This window comes from Microchirus variegatus (genome assembly GCF_963457635.1).
Source record: "Microchirus variegatus genome assembly, chromosome: 1".
Lineage (NCBI taxonomy): Eukaryota > Metazoa > Chordata > Actinopteri > Pleuronectiformes > Soleidae > Microchirus > Microchirus variegatus.
In genome coordinates, this window is record NC_139802.1 from 4687813 (window position 1) to 4707993 (window position 20181).

Consider the following 20181-nt stretch of genomic DNA (forward strand, 5'->3'; position numbering starts at 1 on the left):
GAGGAGACGGAGAGCTTCAGAGGTGGAAAGAGAAAGGATATAAGAATATTCGAGGAAAAAGGAATAACGGGAGAAAACGCAAGAAGTGTTCATTCAACTTAGTGAAAACTACACAGTAGGTAAGACACAAACTGGTATTCCTCTCATCAAGTTATGATGTCTGTTTTTCACATGCTTTTTACCGACATTGTGCTTTTATTTCAGAAATGGTTAACGCAGCAGGAAAAGTCCAAATGGCTGTACTCTTGTTACTGAGTGCCAGTGTCCCATGTTGTTCTGTGTCCAACAGCGGGGAGTGCTTCTTCAACACCAAAGGTACTTCTATGTGTGTGTGTGTGTGTGTGTGTGTGTGTGTGTGTGTGTGTGTGTGTGTGTGTGTGTGTGTGTGTGTCATGATTAGGATCCACTCATAATGTGACCCTGTGGTGGGCTGGTTCTGGCCCGTGGGCCTTATGTTTGACACCCCTGGTACAAACCATATAGGACACTTAAGAAACTGGGGACATTTTTGTTGATCCTCACATTCTGTCACCCCTTAAAATGTCTTTTTGAGGGTTAGGATTTGGTTTTAGGGTTAGGGTTAGGCATATGGTTGTGATGGTTAAGGTTAGGGTAAGGGAATGCATCATGTCAATGATGTGCCCGCACTACGAATGCTGCACCAATATGTGTGTGTTTGTGCTTCCTGATATATTGCAATAGAACAGAACATAGCATAACCAGATTACATCAAACCCTGTAATACTTAATGCACATTTTTCTAATTCAACTCTTAGTCAGATAAAATTTCAAATGTGCGCTGTGTTTATACTTCGTCACGTGACAATCAATACCTTTTTTCCATTTTCAGGGAGCTGTGTGTACATGGGGCAGGAGTATGGGATTGGAGAGAGCTGGACAACCAGTGACTGTTTTCAGTGTGTCTGCATGGAGCCTTTTGGAGTGGGATGTTGTGATCAGTGAGTTTCTTTCCATGACTCAGTCAGATACACTCATCTCGACATAATCTAGCTATAATCTAACCCCAATCTTCCCTGCAGTGGATCTAAACCTGTGGACTATCCAGACTGGTGTGAGATCATCCGTAAACCTGACTCCTGCACTAGTGTTGCAGTGATGAGAGCCAATCACAAACTTCCATGTCTGTGGGGACGAGGACGCCTAAGAACAGCTGCAGGCCAACCATGGAAATCTGACAACGACCCTTTATTTTGAGGTTATCAGTGGATGCAAAAACACATAGTGTCACGTGTGGTGTTTATGTTGAATTCAGTTAATACATTCCCTAGATTTTATTGAATTTTATTAACAAATATTCACAACATATTGTTATTTATTTGGATTTAGATGGCTGGCTGTACGGTTATCTATTTAAAATTAAAATATATGATTTCTGCAGCATGGTACTTACTTGCTTATGGTGTATTTATGGAGGGATTATATCATTCAGGAAAGAGGATTTCCACAATCTTAAAGCTGTGTGTCTCTGTGACTGGTTTTCACAGCAGCTGGACCTGAAGAGAGAAAAGGGATTCATTATGACATCGCATCATTGTTAAAAAAATATATATATGTATATATATATTAATTGGATTCAGATTTCCTTAGATAAAATGTAATCCCTTATTTGCCTGCTGTTTTCAATCTACTACTATTTGTTGACATGTTTGAAATAAAGCCTTCATTCATTCAATTTATTTTGTCTATTCATTTATTTATTTTATTTTTTTATAATTTCACAAACATACTTATACATCAATAGTAAATTAGCTTTTATGTGTAATTATATTCAAGTTGTGAAAGGAAACGGGAAATGGACGTGACTCTTATTTTGAAAATCCCGCGGCGGCGCAGGAGTTGTACGTGATTTCGTGGCGCGCCGGTACTTGTGAGTCCACATTGTTATTAAGAAGGTGTTTTTACGTGAGATATTCACCTTCTGCTGGGTTCACTACACAAAGCAACAGCAGCAGCAGCGGTGGAATGTGGATCCTGACGCCGCTGCAGCCTGAAGGAGAAGGGGGAGGAGGAGGAGGAGGAGGAGGTACCGTCGTCACGCTTATGCTAGCATAGTCAGCTAACTTAACTTCAGTCATTCTCAGTTTCATGACGTCTGATCCGAAAGCATTTACTGCCGTGTTTCACAGTAATAATTACAGTGTTGTGCAAGTGTGGCTGTCGTGGCTTTAAAAGTCGCATTTTGGTTTTCAAAATGTATTTACATGAATATGAAACGGTAACTCGTGAAACCTGCACACAGTTGTCACTCTCTCTAGTTGTTTGGAGGATCTGAGGAGAACAGTGAATGTGGATTCAGGCTGTTTCTTTATCAAATCCCACAAGGACTCCATGTTTAAAGTTCACTGTCTTTCATCTCATTCCTCTTCTCATTTTACTGCTCTAAAACTTGATTGTTATTACCTTAATAGGACCTTTAGTATTTAATTTAGTTCCCTTTCATGTAAAAGATGTTAAAAAAAAACAAATGACACCCTAATGCACATCTTTATCCTGTGGCAAATGTTCTGTGTATCACTGTGTAATATCATATAGATATCGATAACACAGAGGACGCCAACATACTGTGAAAGCTGCATAGTTTGAAATTAATGGAGCATCTCTCAACTAGAAAAGCACTCGGAGAGCGCAGACCTCTGCCAAGGCAGTATAACCGGTTTGCGTGCATTGAACCGCAGAAGAAGAATAACGTCTGTTGTGGAGATGTTTCACGAGCTGATAATGAGTAGCAGTGCATCCACCGTTCCAGAGGGGGGAGCTGCGCTTCTGAGAGCGGGTGTGCTAATTATGTCACTTCCGGGTACTGGCCAATCACAATACAGTCTGTCTTCTGGGCGTGAGATTTCAGTCTGAAACACCGCGGCTGAGGACAGCGTCAGTAAGGAGATATTTATATCGGCTCGGTTACAGCAACTAGGAGGTTTTTGACCATAAAAACAAGTTAATGTATGTAAGTAGACCTCCATAACTCACATATATGTGCAACAGGACCACTCTATGTGAGCTTTAATGTACGAGGAAGGACGACGATAAATCACCAAATTGATACTTTGTGATTTTGCAGTGAATGACGCTTAACCTTCCTTCTGTCACCCTCAGGTGAGATCCACTACCTCGTTGCCAGTAAGGACTATGTGGTTGGACGTAAAAACTGTGCCATCCTTCTTGCAAATGACCAGTCCATCAGCAGGGCTCACGCTCTCCTCACCGTTACTGACCAGGTGAGAGGAAGACAGGAAATAAATGCGCATAACGATGAAAACACACGCAGCTTCTCGAAGTAGCAGTAGCCATGTGTTTCCTCAGTGACGCGTAGCTGATTGGCCGAAAAAAAACCAACAAAAGCACTGGAATCACCACACCTCAACTAGCAATCGGTTCACAGCAATCAAACAACCCACATTCAAATACAAAGTTTATGGTTTTCTTGTGGCGCTGGTCACATATGTCACCAAATCAACTCCCAATCTGTCCTGAATGCGTCCTCGGACCCAATCAATAAAAACTACACTGGGCTGCATGAACGCAGTCTGTCCACAGACCGTCTCCTCAGCTGACGTCTTCAGATTCACAGCAGTTTCACTGGATTTTTACACTAATCAGTCAGCGTCCTTACTTTGAGTAATTTGCATTTGCCACTATATTAACACTGATTACAACAGGATTTCTTTTACATACACTAACAGCAGCTGGAGTAATGTTGATTAACTCTGGCTACCATCTTTGTTTTCTCTCTCTCTCGCAAACACGGATCCAATGATGTCAGACTGAATCAAACGTCAAAAGTTAAAAACTTAATTTCGTTAGTTGGCAAACAGACTTAATGTCAGTGTATATTTAAATAAAGGTGGGGTTGCCCGAACAAACCACTGATGGCGGATGTTAATTCCAGTTTGGAACAGGACCTTGTGCAGCTCGGCATACTGTTTTCTTTTTCCAGGGACAGTGAAAAATGAGTAGTAGCAACTGCAAATATACAGAAGATTCCATACTGATGAGGCAAATCGATCAACTAAGTCGTAGACCTGCGTTCGGACAGAGTGCATGTTTACACTCGGTAACGTTTCACTGTAGTAACACAGCTGGTCACATGTTTAGAATGTAAGCTGAAGGCGTTAATATTTGTTGTCTGATGTGTGTTGAGATACCTGACAAACAATCTTAATTTGATCTTATCACAACAGCTCTGTGACAGTATGATTAGATCTCTTATCAATTTAAACGTGCAACGTGTTTGTAGGAGTTCTTTAATATCAGTGTGAGAACATTACTTGCATGCATAAGTCACATGCACCTAGTTTGAAAAACATTCACCCGAGTGGTGCCAGTAGGTGTCGCTGTTGCACTGCTCTTATTTAAATAAAGCTTGGATGGTAAGATACACACGAATCATTGAACACTGGGATAATTGAACAGAAATGGCTCGTTCTTGTGTGTTACACTTTTAGGCCCTGACCTTGAAAGACACCTCCAAGTACGGCACTTTTGTCAACAGCCAGCGTGTGACAGAGAACACAGCAGTCCACCTGAAGACGGGGGACAGTATCACCTTTGGAGCCTTTGACAGCAAATTCAGGTACGAGACAGAGACCTGTCAGCTGTGGTCTGTTGTGTGTTTTACATCACATCATCAGTGATTTTTGAACTCAGTGACTATTTCCGTCATTAAATCTTATAACATCCAAACTCATTAAATGCCAGTAAAACGTACAGTTAACGCAGATGTGTTGTGACACGTGTATTATCGCCCTGTGTTGATTTATGTCAGTGTGGACTATTTGAAGCCAGTGGTGTGTTCTTCATGTTTGGACAACGATGGCAAAGCGTCACTCTGTCGCGCTCTGCTGGCTTTGGGAGGAAAACTGGTCAACACGTGGACTCAGGACTGCACCCACCTGGCTATGCCCTCTGTTAAAGTCACCATCAAGGTCCTTCTATATCTAATATTTAATTGGGATTATGTTTTTTGTTTATTATTATTATTATTATTATCATTATTATTATGCCATTTGATTTGTAATCATTTTTTAGGCCAGGTTTCAGTTCAATAATCTTTGTGTGATAGATATAGAATGTGATCACTGAAGAAAATAGACACACTTTAAAATTACTTAAATTAGTAACACACAAGTTCAATAAAATTAAAATTAAGCCTGTTTTGCCCCTCATTTGGAGGATAAAGCGGTAGAAGTTTAGTGAAGTAATTGTTTAAGTTTGCCAAACCATATTTCCTGAGAGACCAAAGCATTAACTACTCTAGATAGATAGATAGATAGATAGATAGATAGATAGATAGATAGATAGATAGATAGATAGATAGATAGATAGATAGATAGACAGACAGACAGACAGACAGACAGACAGACAGACAGACACGCTGAGATTGACCTGAGATAAATGTAAATTTAAATGTGTACAGAGAAATCAAAGAAATTAAATTAAACATATGTAACAAAACAAAAAAAAAATTGTTTCTGAGAACAATATCCGCTCATTAATGATAAACTCTGTGTCAGACATGATGCGGAACATGAATTGTAAACTGTAAAACAGCTTGCATTAGAAAGGCAGTCAACAGTTCAACTTATTTAAGTTTATCATCGTCATCATCGACAGCAACATTTCATAATTGAAACGTGCGATTTTAAGTTGAAAACGATTAAATAAAGCTCTACTTCTGTCCTCTGTAGAGAATGTTGTGTTTGTCCCTGCTTGTGCTGACATGCTTACTTGTGTTTTTTGTAAACAGACCATTTCTGCTCTGCTGTGCTGTTGTCCCATCGTGAAGCCAGAGTTCTTCTCGGAGGTCAACAAAGCTGTTGAGCAAAAAGTGCCGCTTCCTAAAGCAGAGAGGTACAATCGTGTCCGCCTGCATGTAAACACATTAGCTGTGGCACTGAACCAAACTATCATCTGTTCTCTTCATTGTTTTTCAAGTTTCATCCCTGTGATGGACGAGCCCAGCTTGAATAAAGATGATGTTAAGCTTGGAGTGACTCCACTTCGCAAAAGGCTTTTTGCTGAAAAGACCTTCATATTTCTCAGTGCAAAACAGGTCTGTTTACTTTGTTTTCCTGCAAAACACTAACTAAAAGAGCAGAGAATGTCAGGTTTTACAATTTGTCGATCAGTAATTGAGTCAGGATTTTCAGTCATTAGCTTAAGAAATAATGGAGAGACACGCTGCTCCAGTGGAGAGCCTGCTTTTCAATGGAAAAGTTAATTTGACAACAAGATGAAACAAAGGACAGGCCAGTCTTTGCAAAATTGGTGGTTGTTTACCAAATTCTTTTTCAGTCAAGGCACAAATTAATCAAATAACAAGTGAAGTAAAGTCTGATGCCCTATGGAAAACATCTCTTATGTAAGACCACTTCCACACATTTTTCTGATTAATGCAACAGCATCATCCCAAGGACGGAATGCTTTTACAAAACTAAAATATTTATAGACCACTAAGAAGCCATGTCTCCGTAAGACAATCAACAAAACGAATTGTAATTGTTGTTCTTGTAGTTATTGAGCGTGTGCAGTGCAAAATCAAAGAGTGATTGTCATCAAAGCAGTCGCCATCAAATCTTTGTTGACCAAAGCACTTTTTGTATATAGCCAATTTTTTATTTGTTTGTCTTCATCTGTAACTGATCATCAGAACTTGTATGCTTTGTCGGTTTACAACCTATTAAGTAGTGCAGTGTTTCCCAACCCTGGTCCTCAGGGAACACTGCCCTGCCATGTTTTAGATGTTGCCCTGCTCCAAAAACACCTGATTCAAATAAATCGCCAATTCTGCAGAAGCCTAATAACGAACTTTTATATATATATTAAAAAAAATAGCACTTTTGTTAAAAAAAAAATTCCAAAATATATTTTTTTTAAATTAATGTTTCAACTTTTGTAAAAAAAAAATCAAACAACTTAATGTTTTACCTTTTGTCAATTTTTTTCAAACAATTTAATGTTTCACCTTTTGTAAATAAATAAAAAGAATTCATGTTTCAACTTTTGTTAAAAAAAAAATTTCAAAATGTAATGTTCCAACTTTTGTCTCTTTTCTTAAATTAATGTTTCAACTGAATCAGGTGTTTTTGGAGCAGGGTAACATCTAAAACATGGCAGGACAGTGTTCCCTAAGGATCAGGGTTGGGAAACACTGAAGTAGTGTATTAAGTTGTGAGTAGAATAAAGGCCACATTAAACTTCTCCGACTGCGTATGCGTTATCCGTCTGCGTCACCACGGAGACGCCTCGAGCATTTATACTTCTGCGTCGTGGTGACGGACACTCGCTGCAATTTCCCGCCCGATCAGTAGGGGTCGCTGCGCAAGGTTGTTGTGCTTCTGGCTACAGTGAGCAATGGCGTCCGAGAAAGAAAGAGAGAAAAAGACTGTTGTTGTTGAAACAGTGGCCGTTTCTCACTTTTCTGTGTGACGTAACGCAGTTTTAAGATAATTTGAGGCGAGAAATTGGCCATTTAGGGTCTAAACATGTGCTGTGTGTGTTAAGATATGACGTATTTATAGTTCGGCAGCGGCGTTATCGGCGGGGATCAGCTCCGCCTCTGTCAGGACGCCCGGAGCGCACTGAGAGCCGGCACAGAGCAGCTTCGCTCGGCCTGTCCTGAGGACCAATCGCAGCTCTTGCCGTCTCCGTTGTCCCTTGACGGAGTGACGGACACTTAAAAAATATTTCGTGCAGACGGAGACGACGCAGAGGCTCTTCGACAGGTTCTGCGTCGACGCAGAGTCTCTACGTAGCCTACGCAGAGCACTTTACGCAGAAGTAAACCTCTTAAGACACTCGAGTTGTCCGCCGTACTTGTGCCGATCGCCCTTCCCAGAGGGTAGTTTATTGAGTTATAAGAAGCAGCCGGTAAAAATCTGGACACTAATGATGGGAAATGTAACTCTGTCTTCAAACACGCAGAATAACATTATTTCTCCTCCTTGTTTGCAGCTGAAGCGTCTGAGTGCAGCCGTGAGTTTTGGCAGAGGTAAGAGCCAGCTGCTGGAGGAGGGCAGCCTCCCTCGAGACCTGCTGGAGTCTCCGCAGACCTGTGTGGTTGATGCTACAACAGGAAGCTCCCAAACTCTGCTCTCTTCCTCTGCTGCTGAGTGGGCAAACTCTGTGAAGAACATTGTTCAAAGGTTTCGCACAAACCCATGTTCTCCTGCACGAAATGACATAAGAATGTGTTTCAGTAACAGCACAGTGCTTGATGTGGTTTTGTCTTTTTGCACCGAAACAGAAAAGGCCTTCGAGTCATCACAGAGTCTGAAATTGGTTTGGCTGCCATTTTTGCTTCCTGTGACAAGTACTGCAATCCATCCAATCTAATGACAGAGTCAGGTGGGTGTTGGGACAGAAAACCACTGATTGACTTATGTTTTTTTTAATTATATTGTGTTTTGTGTGAACATTTTATACTTTATTTTAAGAATGCGAGAATTTGGGATTAGGATTTATACATGTATTTCCTGTATCCTGGGGTGTGTTTATAGACCACATCTTCAGGCTTAATTAGGCAGATTCATTTTATATTCATTATTTTTAATTATTATATTTTACATTATAAAAATGCAGTAGCGATCCTTGTGCAGAAGTCACAAAATAGACGTTTTTTATGTTATTTTTGTTCATAAAAACGAGCAAAGTGAATTTTGAAATGAGACATATTTCTAAATTTAGCTAATTCTATCCGAGTTTTAATGTTTAATGTGGTACTTTTTGCTCAGGTGTGTTTATTGCCTGTAGAGCCCAAATGCTCTGTGTTCTAAGGGTTTTCGTGATATTGGTGATTATTTTTTGCAAAGGGAAGACAAAAACATGAACATTATTTTCTTAACACCTTCTCCTTTTTTGTGTTCAAACATTTCCGATTGTTTCAATCTTCTCTCTTGTGTTTTAGAGTCGGCACCTCAATTGAAACCAAGAATCCCAAGTGCTTCACTGTCACAGAATATGGCGGTGGATGAGACCATGTTACCTGCAGCAACACTAAATATCACAGCATACGCTGTGAATACAGAGCCGCCAGAAGGGTACCACCTGACACATGTCCATATCATGTTCAACTGATGTTCTGTGGGCTCCAGAAAGTCTGTTTGATCTATATTTTTATGCATCCGCCAGGTCGGAGTCATGTGACATGGCTGGGGTTACAGCGGTGGGCGAAACACCTGAAAAGAAGCAAACCCAGGACACCAGTCTGTGTGATGCATCCAGAGTCTTATCTGAAAGTGTTTCCGCTCAGTGCATTGTGGCTGACACGATGAGCATGAACACTGTACACAACACAGACTCCCAGAGGAAGAAGCCCGAGTCCAAACTGACCGGTAGTTGCATTGTTTATCTTTCACGGTACTGATTCAAAACTGTAAATATGAAATATACAGAATATACGATATTCTGTCTCCTTTTCACTGTAGATTATCCTTTGTGACATCACAGCTCTATCTACGCAAGAAGTTCTTCTCAACTGTTATCTTTAATAATTGCATCACTTGAGCACATCTCTAAATGTTGCGGTTTCAGGCGAAAGAAGTAACGGCGTTAAGGCCCAGTCATCCATGTTCAGCGCCATGAAGCCACCATTCCAACAGAAGCCATCGCCACGGAAACCACAAACTCCTGCTCAGACGTCCCCACAGAAACAGTCGACACTGACAAATTTCTTTCAGCCAGTCAATAAGAAAAGGTAATCCTCTGCTCCTTCAGCCTTTATTTTACCTCAGTTTGGTTTGTATTGCACCAATTCATAACATACATTATCTCAGTGCACTTTACACGGTCAAGACCTGACGATTATTACAGAGAAACCCAACGGTGAGCAAGCACTTGGCAACAGTGGAGACAAAACAATCTCTGACAGCACCAGAGTGTACGGCCTTCTGCCTTTAGAAGACAATATCAGAGTGTTTCATATGTTAACTAGACCTAGCGATAAAAATAGTGATAGCACTTAAACATTTCTAACGTATGTAATAATATGTTATATTACAAAATTATATTTTACCCAATGAGAGAAAGATTTCAACATAAAGCTAGTCTGCATAAGGAATTGGGTCTGGACGTAAATGTCTGGAGTTTGTCATTTACATATGATAAACACAGTGGGAGATTGAAGATTATCTATCAGCAAGACGGTCTTCAGAGGATTTCTGGCCTCCAGTGCATGTTCAAAGCTGCTCTATTGATATTAAAGCAGAATAACTGTTGGAAACTGGCTTAAAGTCTGTATGTTGTCCTTTAAGGCCTCTGGACGATGAGCTCTCCCCCGTCATGTCTGAGTCAAAGCGACCTGCACTGGCATCATTCATGAGCAGGATACAAGCACCGAGCGCCACAGTCGCATCTAAAGAGGCACCCACGTCTCAGACTCCACTGGGTTCAGGAGCTGATCTGTTCGCAGGACAATCACAGACTCCACAGCAAAGAGTTTCCTACACTGCCCAGGAAGAGCCACGCAGCAGAAAGAGGAAGGAGATTGAAGAAGAGCTAAGGATGGAGGAGCTGGAGTCCATCATGTCTGAAGATATGGATTTTTTTGACCAACAACCATCGGGCAACCAATGCCAGCAAGCACAGCTAAAAGAGCAAAGTTCAGCTGCACAGAAACAAGCTTTAAATACAGCAGAGGCTTCATCCTCAAGCAAAAGGCAGCGGGTCCATGTAGAGGACAGTGGAGACAACAGAAGGCCACTGGTGGACACGGAGAAAAGGAACCAGAGCCGAGATCCCGAGCAGTGTGTCGTCTCCGTCAAGACAGAACCAGCTGACCCCTCACAATACAAGACGACTAATCATGAACCCAGCAAACGCGTCGATGCGTCATCTGCCAAAAAGAGCAAAAACGCCACGCCCTCTGAAGGTGACAAAGCATCTGAGGTGAGGAAAAGACAAAGACTCGTTCTCAATTCTTCTTCAATTTAAAGAGAACATTGACTTAGAGTTTTTACATGCAATTATGTTTCTTTGTTATTGTTAATTTTGTGTTCTTACAGGATCGGTTCAAAGGAGATAATCCTAAAGAGCCTAAAGAAGAAGTTAAGACCCCTCTAGTGAAACTAGTTGTGAAACAGGAGGTCCAAGTAAGTCTGCAGAAAAAAACTAGGAATATCAGAGTCTCTTACTAATCAAACTAATATATTAATGTGAATCTGTGCTTGCTTTACAATATTATATATATATATGATAAAAATATTACACATATATAGTAACTGCAGCGCGTTTTCTGTCACACATCAGTCACACACTGCTGTACAGCCATCAGGAAGGAGCTATTTGAGGATACATTTCTTGCCCAAAGACATAAAGGCACACAGACTAGAGACGCTCGGCTCACCCTCTGAGTCCCTTTATTCTTACTCCTACGTGTACTACCATTTTAGTTGTATTCCTCGCATTGCATTGTCAGTGCCTCTTGGTTGTAGGATGTAACCCACGCATTAAAAGCAGGTGGTGCATCTGAAGGTGAAGGACCAGTGTATCTGTGATCCGCCCCCAGCTCTGTTGCTGAGAACACCTGCAAATCCAGGGCAGAAGCACAATGAATTAGAGCGTTGTGTTTCTTGTTATGTTATTATATATTTAAAAAAAATAAAACACCAGTTTTTCAAATAGTCAAAAGTGGTGAGGGCTACATTTGGACCAGATAAGATAACAAAGAAAAGAGCCATATCATTGAACCACATCCTGACCACCATGCCGTTCAGGATCACTTTGTTATCTCACAACATAAGTTTCACGACTGATTACTGATGCTGTTTTACAGGATTCTAGGATTGATGAGGACCTTCCTAAAAAGCTGTTGCTGGTGGAGTTCCGCTCTCTCACTGTGACGGCTCCTCCCAAAACCAAACCAAAGCAGCCGACGGGCAACGGCGTCACCAAGAACTTCAAACGTTTCCGCAAGGTCGGTCTACAATTCGACATAGACGAGCCTCCTTTTACATTTAGAGACACTTAAAAACACACAATTTACTTTATAACTGCACATATGCCCACAGCTTATCTAATGATTGTATGGTCCACAAATCACACACAAGTTAAAAAGCTGATGTTTCAATTTATGTGAACACACAGCCATGTTAAAGGTACAATATGTAGTATTTATGGGTTTATATTACCCAAAATCCACTTTTTTTATACATATTATGTGCTCCTGCATTGTCTAGTCGCTGTATAATAGTTTTTGTTTCATTTTCGTAGTGTTTCAAAAAGTCATGTTAAATAACATGACCGCGGACCGCGGTTGCATAGCCACTGTTAGCAGCGAGACGCCATGTTTCTACCGGAGCCTGTAAGGACAAACGCGAGAGAACAAAACAAGCGTTTCTTTACTTGTAGCAGAAGTCCCGCCTCCTCTCTCTCCGCTTCGTCTGCTACGGCCGCGGTAGCTCGCCCTCTCCCTCGCCTCACGAACCTCATCTGCTGACACGGAGAAAGACGGCGAGGACGACATTTGACCAGCTGCGGACACCGTAGCGCTCAGGGAAGGGAGGGGGTGAGCAGAGCAGCAGGTCTTTGTTGTAAATGTCAGCCTCTCCTCTAGATGGCACTATAAACTACTTATTTCCCCTTTAAGCTAAGAGGAGCAGCTATGAGGTGCATTCAAAGACCCTGGTAAATTTCATCACTTCCGCATGATCTACAGTGTGAGAAGAGCAGCTTCACGATTCAGCGTCTTTTCACAAATCTTGCTCTATGTACAGGATCGTTGTTTTATATTTGGACCAATGTCCTCGTGTGTGTTTTTTTACAGAGCCGGGTAACGGACGCGGAGAACTCGGCCCACGTCATAGCAGGGTCTGCTCTGCTGGTTCACAACAAGGGGAAGAACTCTGATCTGGATGAATGGCTGAAAGATGTAGCCGAGGTAACTGTTTGTCACGCTGTCAGTCGTATCTGTTTGTAATCTGTCACACGATTGCCTCCGTTCATAACTGCAGTGTGTGTATGTGTGTGTGTGTGTGTTTACCTCAGGAGGAGCATCAGAGCAGACGGGATGAGAGTGCAGGCGACGACCTCTTCAGGTGAGAGAGAGGATTTCATTTTGTCCCAGAAGGCGTGACACAGCTTTGTTATCACAGCTTCCAGAGAAACATTCAAAGGTTTCTGTTATTTTGTTATTGTTACAAGATGGTGTTGGCCAAGAGTCCCTGGAAAGTAAAATCAAAATCATTTGTTTAGAAACTGTAGTGCATAACATGATTTATGTTTCATACAATTCATACAATCGGATGATTGTATACTTATAAAGGAAATAGGTATATTTATTTTATCTTCAACTCCTGCCAAATTCAAATAATGTCTATAATAATCATATTTAAATTAATAAAGTAAAACTTAGAACCTAGCTACATGTTGTCAAACTTGCTTGTCCACCAAAAGGGGGAATTTGTCTTCGACTTTCCAACATAAAATCCTGAAAACAAACATACAGACCGTTATAAAAAACAACAACGCACACTTAAAATAAGATACAAGGTAGTAGCAAGACATGGAAATAAGAGGCAATCATTTAAACATGAGCTGTTCTGTCCCCCTGTGATTAAGACTTAATAAAAAGGTTAGAAAGAGCGTCACTACCTTCTCCTGGTAATGAGATATTGGACAGTTTGTCATTATTCAGTCATTATAATCAGGTGCAGACAAATGAATCGTCCGACAATTATGGATATGGGGCCTGTGTAGCATCAGGTTAACCAATCAGGATGTTGTGCTTCTTTCGTCACAATGGTTGCCAGGGCAACGGGTGATGTAAGCTGCCAACGATGCTGCTGCCATGTTTTCTTTGACTAAGCAGAAAAGAGACTGTGTGTGTGTGTGTGTGTATAGGCTGGGCTGTTTGATCATGGAGTCATGCTCAGTCAGTCATGTGTCGCTGGGGAACAGACTCTGCTGCACAAGAAAACAATGTGGCTTTTTTTCTTTTCTTTTTTTTTTCTGGGCTGAAACAAAGTTTCCAGACATGGTTTATAGGAAGCCTGTTTGCTTTGACCTGTTCAAACACTGTCCATGTTTTATAGCGCTTCATTTGGGCCGTTTGTATTGTTTGTTCAAAATGCCTCTCAGGATAGTGAGGAATGATCCACGAGGAATGTTAAAAGCCAATCCTGACTCTCACTCACTCTCTCTCTCTCTGTGTGTGTTTGTGTGTCCAGGTACAACCCCACCAAACTGACCAAGAGAAGATGAAACGCCTTCATTTTAAAGTCAACCAGTGGGAATTCATTTTAGAGACACAAGAAGAAAAAGAAAGAGCTAAAACGACCTGTGTTAATATCTAATACGGAGTCACTGCTTCATATCTGCTAAAAAAGAAAATGCTTTACTTTTCTTCCTGTTCTCTCTGTCGTGTCGTTATACATAAACCACTGACAGCAAACAATGTAAGAAAACACATACGTCTCATGTTTAGAGATGTTTTTTTTTCTCTGTTTTTATTTGTAAGTAATAAAAAATATGCCATACAAAACACTAAAAACTCTTCAGTTGTACAAGAGCGCATTAAAAGTCTACATGCTGAAAGCAGCTTTTTCGTTCCATTTGAAGTTAAGACCGAATGTGTTCCCTGGAACTAGAAACATGAGAGGGATTCAAGTGTTACCATTCCTTACATGATCTCTAATGAGCCACACCATCAGGCACTTGTACACGTCCATAAGGTGTTCAAATAATAAAAAGTCATCACAATAAGCATTTGTCCCAACACATTCGTAACAAGTGCCATGTGCAAAATCATGTTAAACTGAAAAGTCAAGAGTTCAAGAAGCTGTCCTTGTGGATTCTCAAATGTACAAGACTTTTCTTTACTTAACTGAGTATTTGGAAAATGCTTTCTGAAAAATAAATCAATATCAGTTTGAATTCAGGACATGGAATGAATTAATAAAAAAAAATGTGTTAGTGCTTTAAGTGGAAGCAAACAGATTTGCTCCAGGGATTAACAGAGGTGCGTTCAACATGCATGTCAGAGGCTCATATTATTCATTCTTAACAATAAAAGTTGGCCACTGTTGACTCACCCAGTCTCTGTAGTCTGACCATAACAGTCTTTGTAGCACTTATCTGCTCTGCAGTCGTTTATGCAGTCCTACATGCATACATTAAATATTAAATATACCAAAACAATGTTCTAATTGAGGTGAAATTCAGTATTTAACAAAAAATGTCTACTAAAGCTTTAACAGTAACTAACTAACTCAGTGGGGAAAAAGCAATGTGGCTACAAACATGATTTATAGTAATGATTCAGCACTCTGAAGAACTTCCCTACTGAGGGATCACATCATCAATAAACAAACCTTGAGCTGTGTGTGAGCAGCACACACACATAAAAATTAATATGGCAACAACACGCTCTTTAAAAAAAAAAGAACAAAATGCAGCAGAAGCATAAAATAAATTGTTAATGTTACTGGTCATGACGTCAAAACTGTTATTTGGCACTTAGCAAACCAGTTGCGGCTCTTTATTGTAAAGCTGTATTTAAAAAAAAAAGGAAAAAGAATATACTGTATAGATTAACACTTAAAATAGAAAAGAGCCTTTCCTTGTATGCGATTCTCAGAAATCAGAGAAACTTGATGATTGCTGTGAAGTTTAATGTAAACGAAATTGCACATTGCGTCTCACAATATTGAGAAAAGCCGATAAATACTAACGTAAGTGAGGGAGTTTGGATGTTCGTCTTCACAAGTATAGCCAATTCATCAAAATGCATAATGTCATTACAAAAATACAATAAGTAGATGTTAGGATTTTGTGAACTCAAAATATATTTAAAAAATAAATGATTTGGATGGTATGATTATAAAAATGGATTTGTTGCAAGTGTGCGTTTTGTGTCTTCTTTTTTTTTGTCTTATAACTGTGGAATCAAGACTAAGTCAATTTTGCTTAAAGGTGCCATATGTAAGAATGTGGCCAAAAACAGTTACTACATTCAAATTCAAAATACAGAGGTCTTTTAGGTTTTGTTTTTTGACGTAGCTGGCAACCCGTGGTTGCTCGGCAGCTGAGACACTACTGACTGCAATGATTGGTAGATGACGGTAGGTGGCGCCACATGGCAAAACATGATTTTTTTTTTTTAATGCTAATATTTTGGCTGTACTGTTGTTGTTGGTGAGTTCAGTTTGTCATATGAACATTATTCCTGAGTCTCTGTGACACATTAAGAGGATTTTACGGCCAGTTGCTTTTGATTTATTACATAATGCACCTTTAATCACCATATTCTAGCCTTAATGGAGGTTAAAGTCAAATGCTTCAGAAGAAAATTCAGTTATTATTGGGGAGAAAATATGCTATGAAGTTTGCAGATGTTCTGAATACAAATTCAACTCGGAGGGAAATGCCCTTAATATACTTTGGAATGCGTTTCTGAGAATAGATTCACATCTGCATGAGAAATTATCATCTTAGAAAATCCCATCATTTACAGTGTAATCAAAGCAACAGCAAAAGGTTTATTACACTTCAAACCTTTTAGGAAGCGGTAACTATGCTGTCGCCTACAACAGCAGGTAAAAGAATACATGAAGTTAAAAAAATAATAATAATAATACATGGTAGGCTCAGAATAAACAGGAACATTGGGTTTCTGTAGCTAAGAAGTTCATACTTTCTAGGATTCATCTCTACAGTCACCTTTGTTTCATAGTTATCGCCGTGTGGAGTAGAGAACATCAGGAGTTTGTGCCACAACTAAATGTATATGTTGCATAATGTCTCCTAAAGTTTAGAAAAGTTAGTAAGTAAATGAACTGAAACAAATACCACTGATGATAATGAGGGTCCCGTTCATTTATGAACGTGATGAAAACATTGGCACATGGTAGCTCGGACTTCTTGAGATGTCAGGCAAGTTGCTTCTAATTACTGTACATCCACAACTCCCCCAAGCATTTTCTTGAAGAGTTTGTAAAACCCCCTCAAAATCTGCCGTACGCGAACGTGTACCGTGTTTTCAAATGAAGTTATTCCCGACATTGCTGATAAGAGTCCCTTTCTTCTTGAGTCTCTTCAGCAGACAGGAGGCGATGCCTAAAGCGCCACCCTTCAAAAATCGAACAAAGTTGTCTCCCACCAGTGGACCCATGGCAAAGAGACCCGGCTCCTTGGTGCACTCAAACGTGTATGGGTGGATGTCAATGGGGTTTTGCTTGCAAGAGATGGGTTTTGTTGGATCCTGCCCCAGGTACTTGCCTTGCCCCTTCAAAAAGAACAAGTTTGGGTTGGTCCCGATCAGCACCAGGACCATGGAGATCTTGACCGCCTTCAGGGAGTTCATCCCCTGCAGCAAGCACTTCGAGTCAGGCTGGAAGGACACCACACAGTGTTCGGGGAAACTGGTGTAGTCGGGAAACAAACCCACGCTGGCGTTACCACCCATGTTGCCAATGGCAAGCTGGGGTTTCGGACACATCTTGGCACAAACGGAAGAGGCGATACTAGCTGCCTGGGGTCTGCTGGGAGCAGAGGAGGGAGCCACATTGGTGTAGGTCTGAGTGCGCATCATGTTGTAAACTTTGTGGTATTCCGGGTACATGGTCTTCGGCAGCTGCTTGAAGATGAGATCCGAGTCGTCGACACTCTTGCGGAAAACGTGCAGCACCCTCACGTTGCTGTTGCGAGCGCACAGGACTGCGTCCGCGGCGCTTAAACCGGCGCCTACAATCAAAACGGGATCGGAGTTCATGTCCAGCTTTCTTTGGCCCACGGCCAAGCCGAGGTCCGAGACACTGTGGAACACAAACGGAAGGTCCTCCCCCTCCACGCCCAATCGGACCGGTGAATCCGACGCGCCCGTGGCCAGAACCACGTTCTCGGTGAACAGACAGAAGGGGATGTGTGCGTCGTTCTGCACCTGCTGAAATCCCCTGACTTCCCAAAGAACGCCGCTTGATCCACTGTTTACGCACTCGACTCCGTTTCCCTTAAAGACCTCATCCCCACAGTCACCCACCCCTCCATCTGCTTCATCAGTGTGCCCATTCTCCAGAACTTCCCCATCGTGCCCCCGGCAGAGTTTGTGGACAGAGGTCACATAGGTGTTGTCTGCAAAGTTCTTTTGGAGCCCCTTTAGTTTCACATAGTTACGGTAATAGGATGAGATCACCTCTGGGGTTGCTCTGTCACTGGTTACATCCCTAGCGGGAGGAGAACAAAAGTGAGCAACGAGGCGGAACAATAAACTGAAACGAGAGCCGTCAAACTTGTCCTCGTCTTTACCTGCGTATTCCATTGTTTAGATCTCTGTAGTTGATACCGGGAAGCTCCATCCAGATGCCAAGACTAATAGTGAGCATGGAGCCTTCCATTGCCTGAGGGGAGATTAGAAGTGTAGAAGACAATGCAGTGTCAACGAGGACAAACAGGAAGGGTTTGAAGGCAAATGTGGATAGTCACAAAGGTTTGGAACACTTCGAGTGAATTCCAATTCCTTCCTTACCCCTTAATCTCAAAAATGTGCGCTCCCTCTAGTGCAAGTGCTGTCCCGATTGTCAGAAAAATTAAGTTATGGGGCAAGTTTAAGGGCTGTATCGCCCTCAATATTGAGATTTTCTGAGACCACCCTTGGGAGCAAGTGCTACCCAGAATGCATTGCGTGTTTTGACAGAACAAAGATGGCGCCGAAAGCAGCGAAACGAGTACACTACAAATTAAAGTTTTCTTTATTAATAGAGATATAAAAATGATGAAAACCATTGTATTATCTTAGTTTAGGCCCATATTATGGATTACTGACGTCATTGTTGCGTAACATTTATTTTATTTTTTTTTATTTTGTCAATAGCCGGCCGGTGCGGACAAGCGATCGTTTGCTATCGTTTACCCTTCAATAAGCCGTGGTGTGTGGTAACTGTCAGCTGAATATGTCCGTGGTTGTGGTATTTGTATGAGTATCATCTTATAACTAACTGACAACCTAATAACTTGACTGACGGATCGTAATAATAAAAATAATCGTGACGTAAATGTGTTCTTCTTCTTCTTCTTTTTTGGAGTTGACAGACTGGACGCAGCTTTCGCGTTATTCTGCCCCCCACAGTCTGAAGACGTATCTGCATTTAAGGGGTGTCCCATTTCTAAGTGACAAAATAACCCTCATCACTTGGTTTTGAGGGCCAGTTAAGATTAAGGGTTGAGCTTGAGGGTTAAGATCGAGGGTTAAGATAGGAATTGGAATTGGCCCTTGATCCTGTCGCTTACATGCCAAGCACCGCCAGGTGTTGCTCTCCCCAGCACCAGATGTGGGATGTGTTGCTGCTTGTCCCTCCTCCACTGAAGGACAGGAGGCAACTCGTAGCCATAGTCAGCGTTAGGGTGGAGCAGTGTGTCAAAAAGTACCGCCACTGGATTCATTGATCTCCCTTCAAGACCTTCACTTAAATATTCCAGATCCTGTAAAAACAATTGTCACCCTCATGACGACTGATTGCGTACATTTGCAGGCGACGCGTCATTGTTCGTACCTGTTCAGTGATGGGTGTGTGCTTGGACTCCTGTAGCTTCTTATATAGAATAGGGTTAGGGTGGACTGTTGCCAAATCGAGGCAGGGCGTGTATCCACTCAGCAGGTAGGACAGGCAGATGCCTGATGGTCCATTGCCTGAAAAAACAAGCCAGTTTTACATGCACTTTTTACTTTCGGAGATGGTTGGATTAGCATCAACACAGAGCACATGTCTACGTGGCACCAAAGAGAATATGGAAGATCTTGAAGCTGAAAACCAACAAAAAGAGCAAAAAAAGGTTTACCTATGATGACAACGGGGACAATGGGTGGGTGCTCTTGTGGCAGAGTGGTCTCTTCCAGGAGAGGCATGGCTACAGCCACTGTGAAGAAACCAAAGGAGAAAACGATGAAGACTTTTCTGAAACTAAAACAGAGCAGCATATTTCTGAGTCAGATCATTTGATCAAATCGGCTCGCTGTCTTTGTCTCTGCCAACGTTGGTGTCTTAGATTCTGTCTCCATTAACCGTCATCAGCTGAATCAGAAACCCAAGCACTGAGGAGAGGGGCCTTTATCCATTCTAGAGCTGAAACGATTAATCGATTACTAAATTAATCGCCAAATATTTTTGATAATCGATAATCGGTTTGAAGCTTTTTTCATGATTAAAACAAGATTTCTGATTGTTTCAGCCT

At 41.3% G+C, this 20181-nt stretch overlaps 2 protein-coding genes across 2 annotated transcripts; one reads left to right on the top strand and one right to left on the bottom strand.

The window, feature by feature from the left end:
* Positions 1-1983: 1983 nt before the first annotated feature.
* Positions 1984-14450, top strand: nbn (nibrin; the record flags this gene model as incomplete). Its single annotated transcript, XM_083895593.1, has 17 exons — positions 1984-2044; positions 3118-3239; positions 4467-4594; positions 4787-4946; positions 5768-5871; positions 5956-6073; positions 7975-8165; positions 8267-8367; positions 8927-9059; positions 9151-9353; positions 9553-9715; positions 10272-10905; positions 11022-11108; positions 11792-11932; positions 12782-12895; positions 13003-13052; positions 14184-14450. 17 exons carry the CDS (start codon positions 1984-1986, stop codon positions 14215-14217), a joined length of 2544 nt encoding a protein of 847 aa, XP_083751719.1. The 3' UTR covers positions 14218-14450.
* A 2543-nt stretch (positions 14451-16993) lies between these two features.
* Positions 16994-19858, bottom strand: osgin2 (oxidative stress induced growth inhibitor family member 2; the record flags this gene model as incomplete). Its single annotated transcript, XM_083896020.1, has 5 exons — positions 19789-19858; positions 19503-19639; positions 19240-19431; positions 18259-18350; positions 16994-18176 (listed from the first exon to the last, which is right to left on the bottom strand). Exons 1-5 carry the CDS (start codon positions 19853-19855, stop codon positions 16994-16996), a joined length of 1671 nt encoding a protein of 556 aa, XP_083752146.1. The 5' UTR covers positions 19856-19858.
* Between the last annotated feature and the right edge of the window lie 323 nt (positions 19859-20181).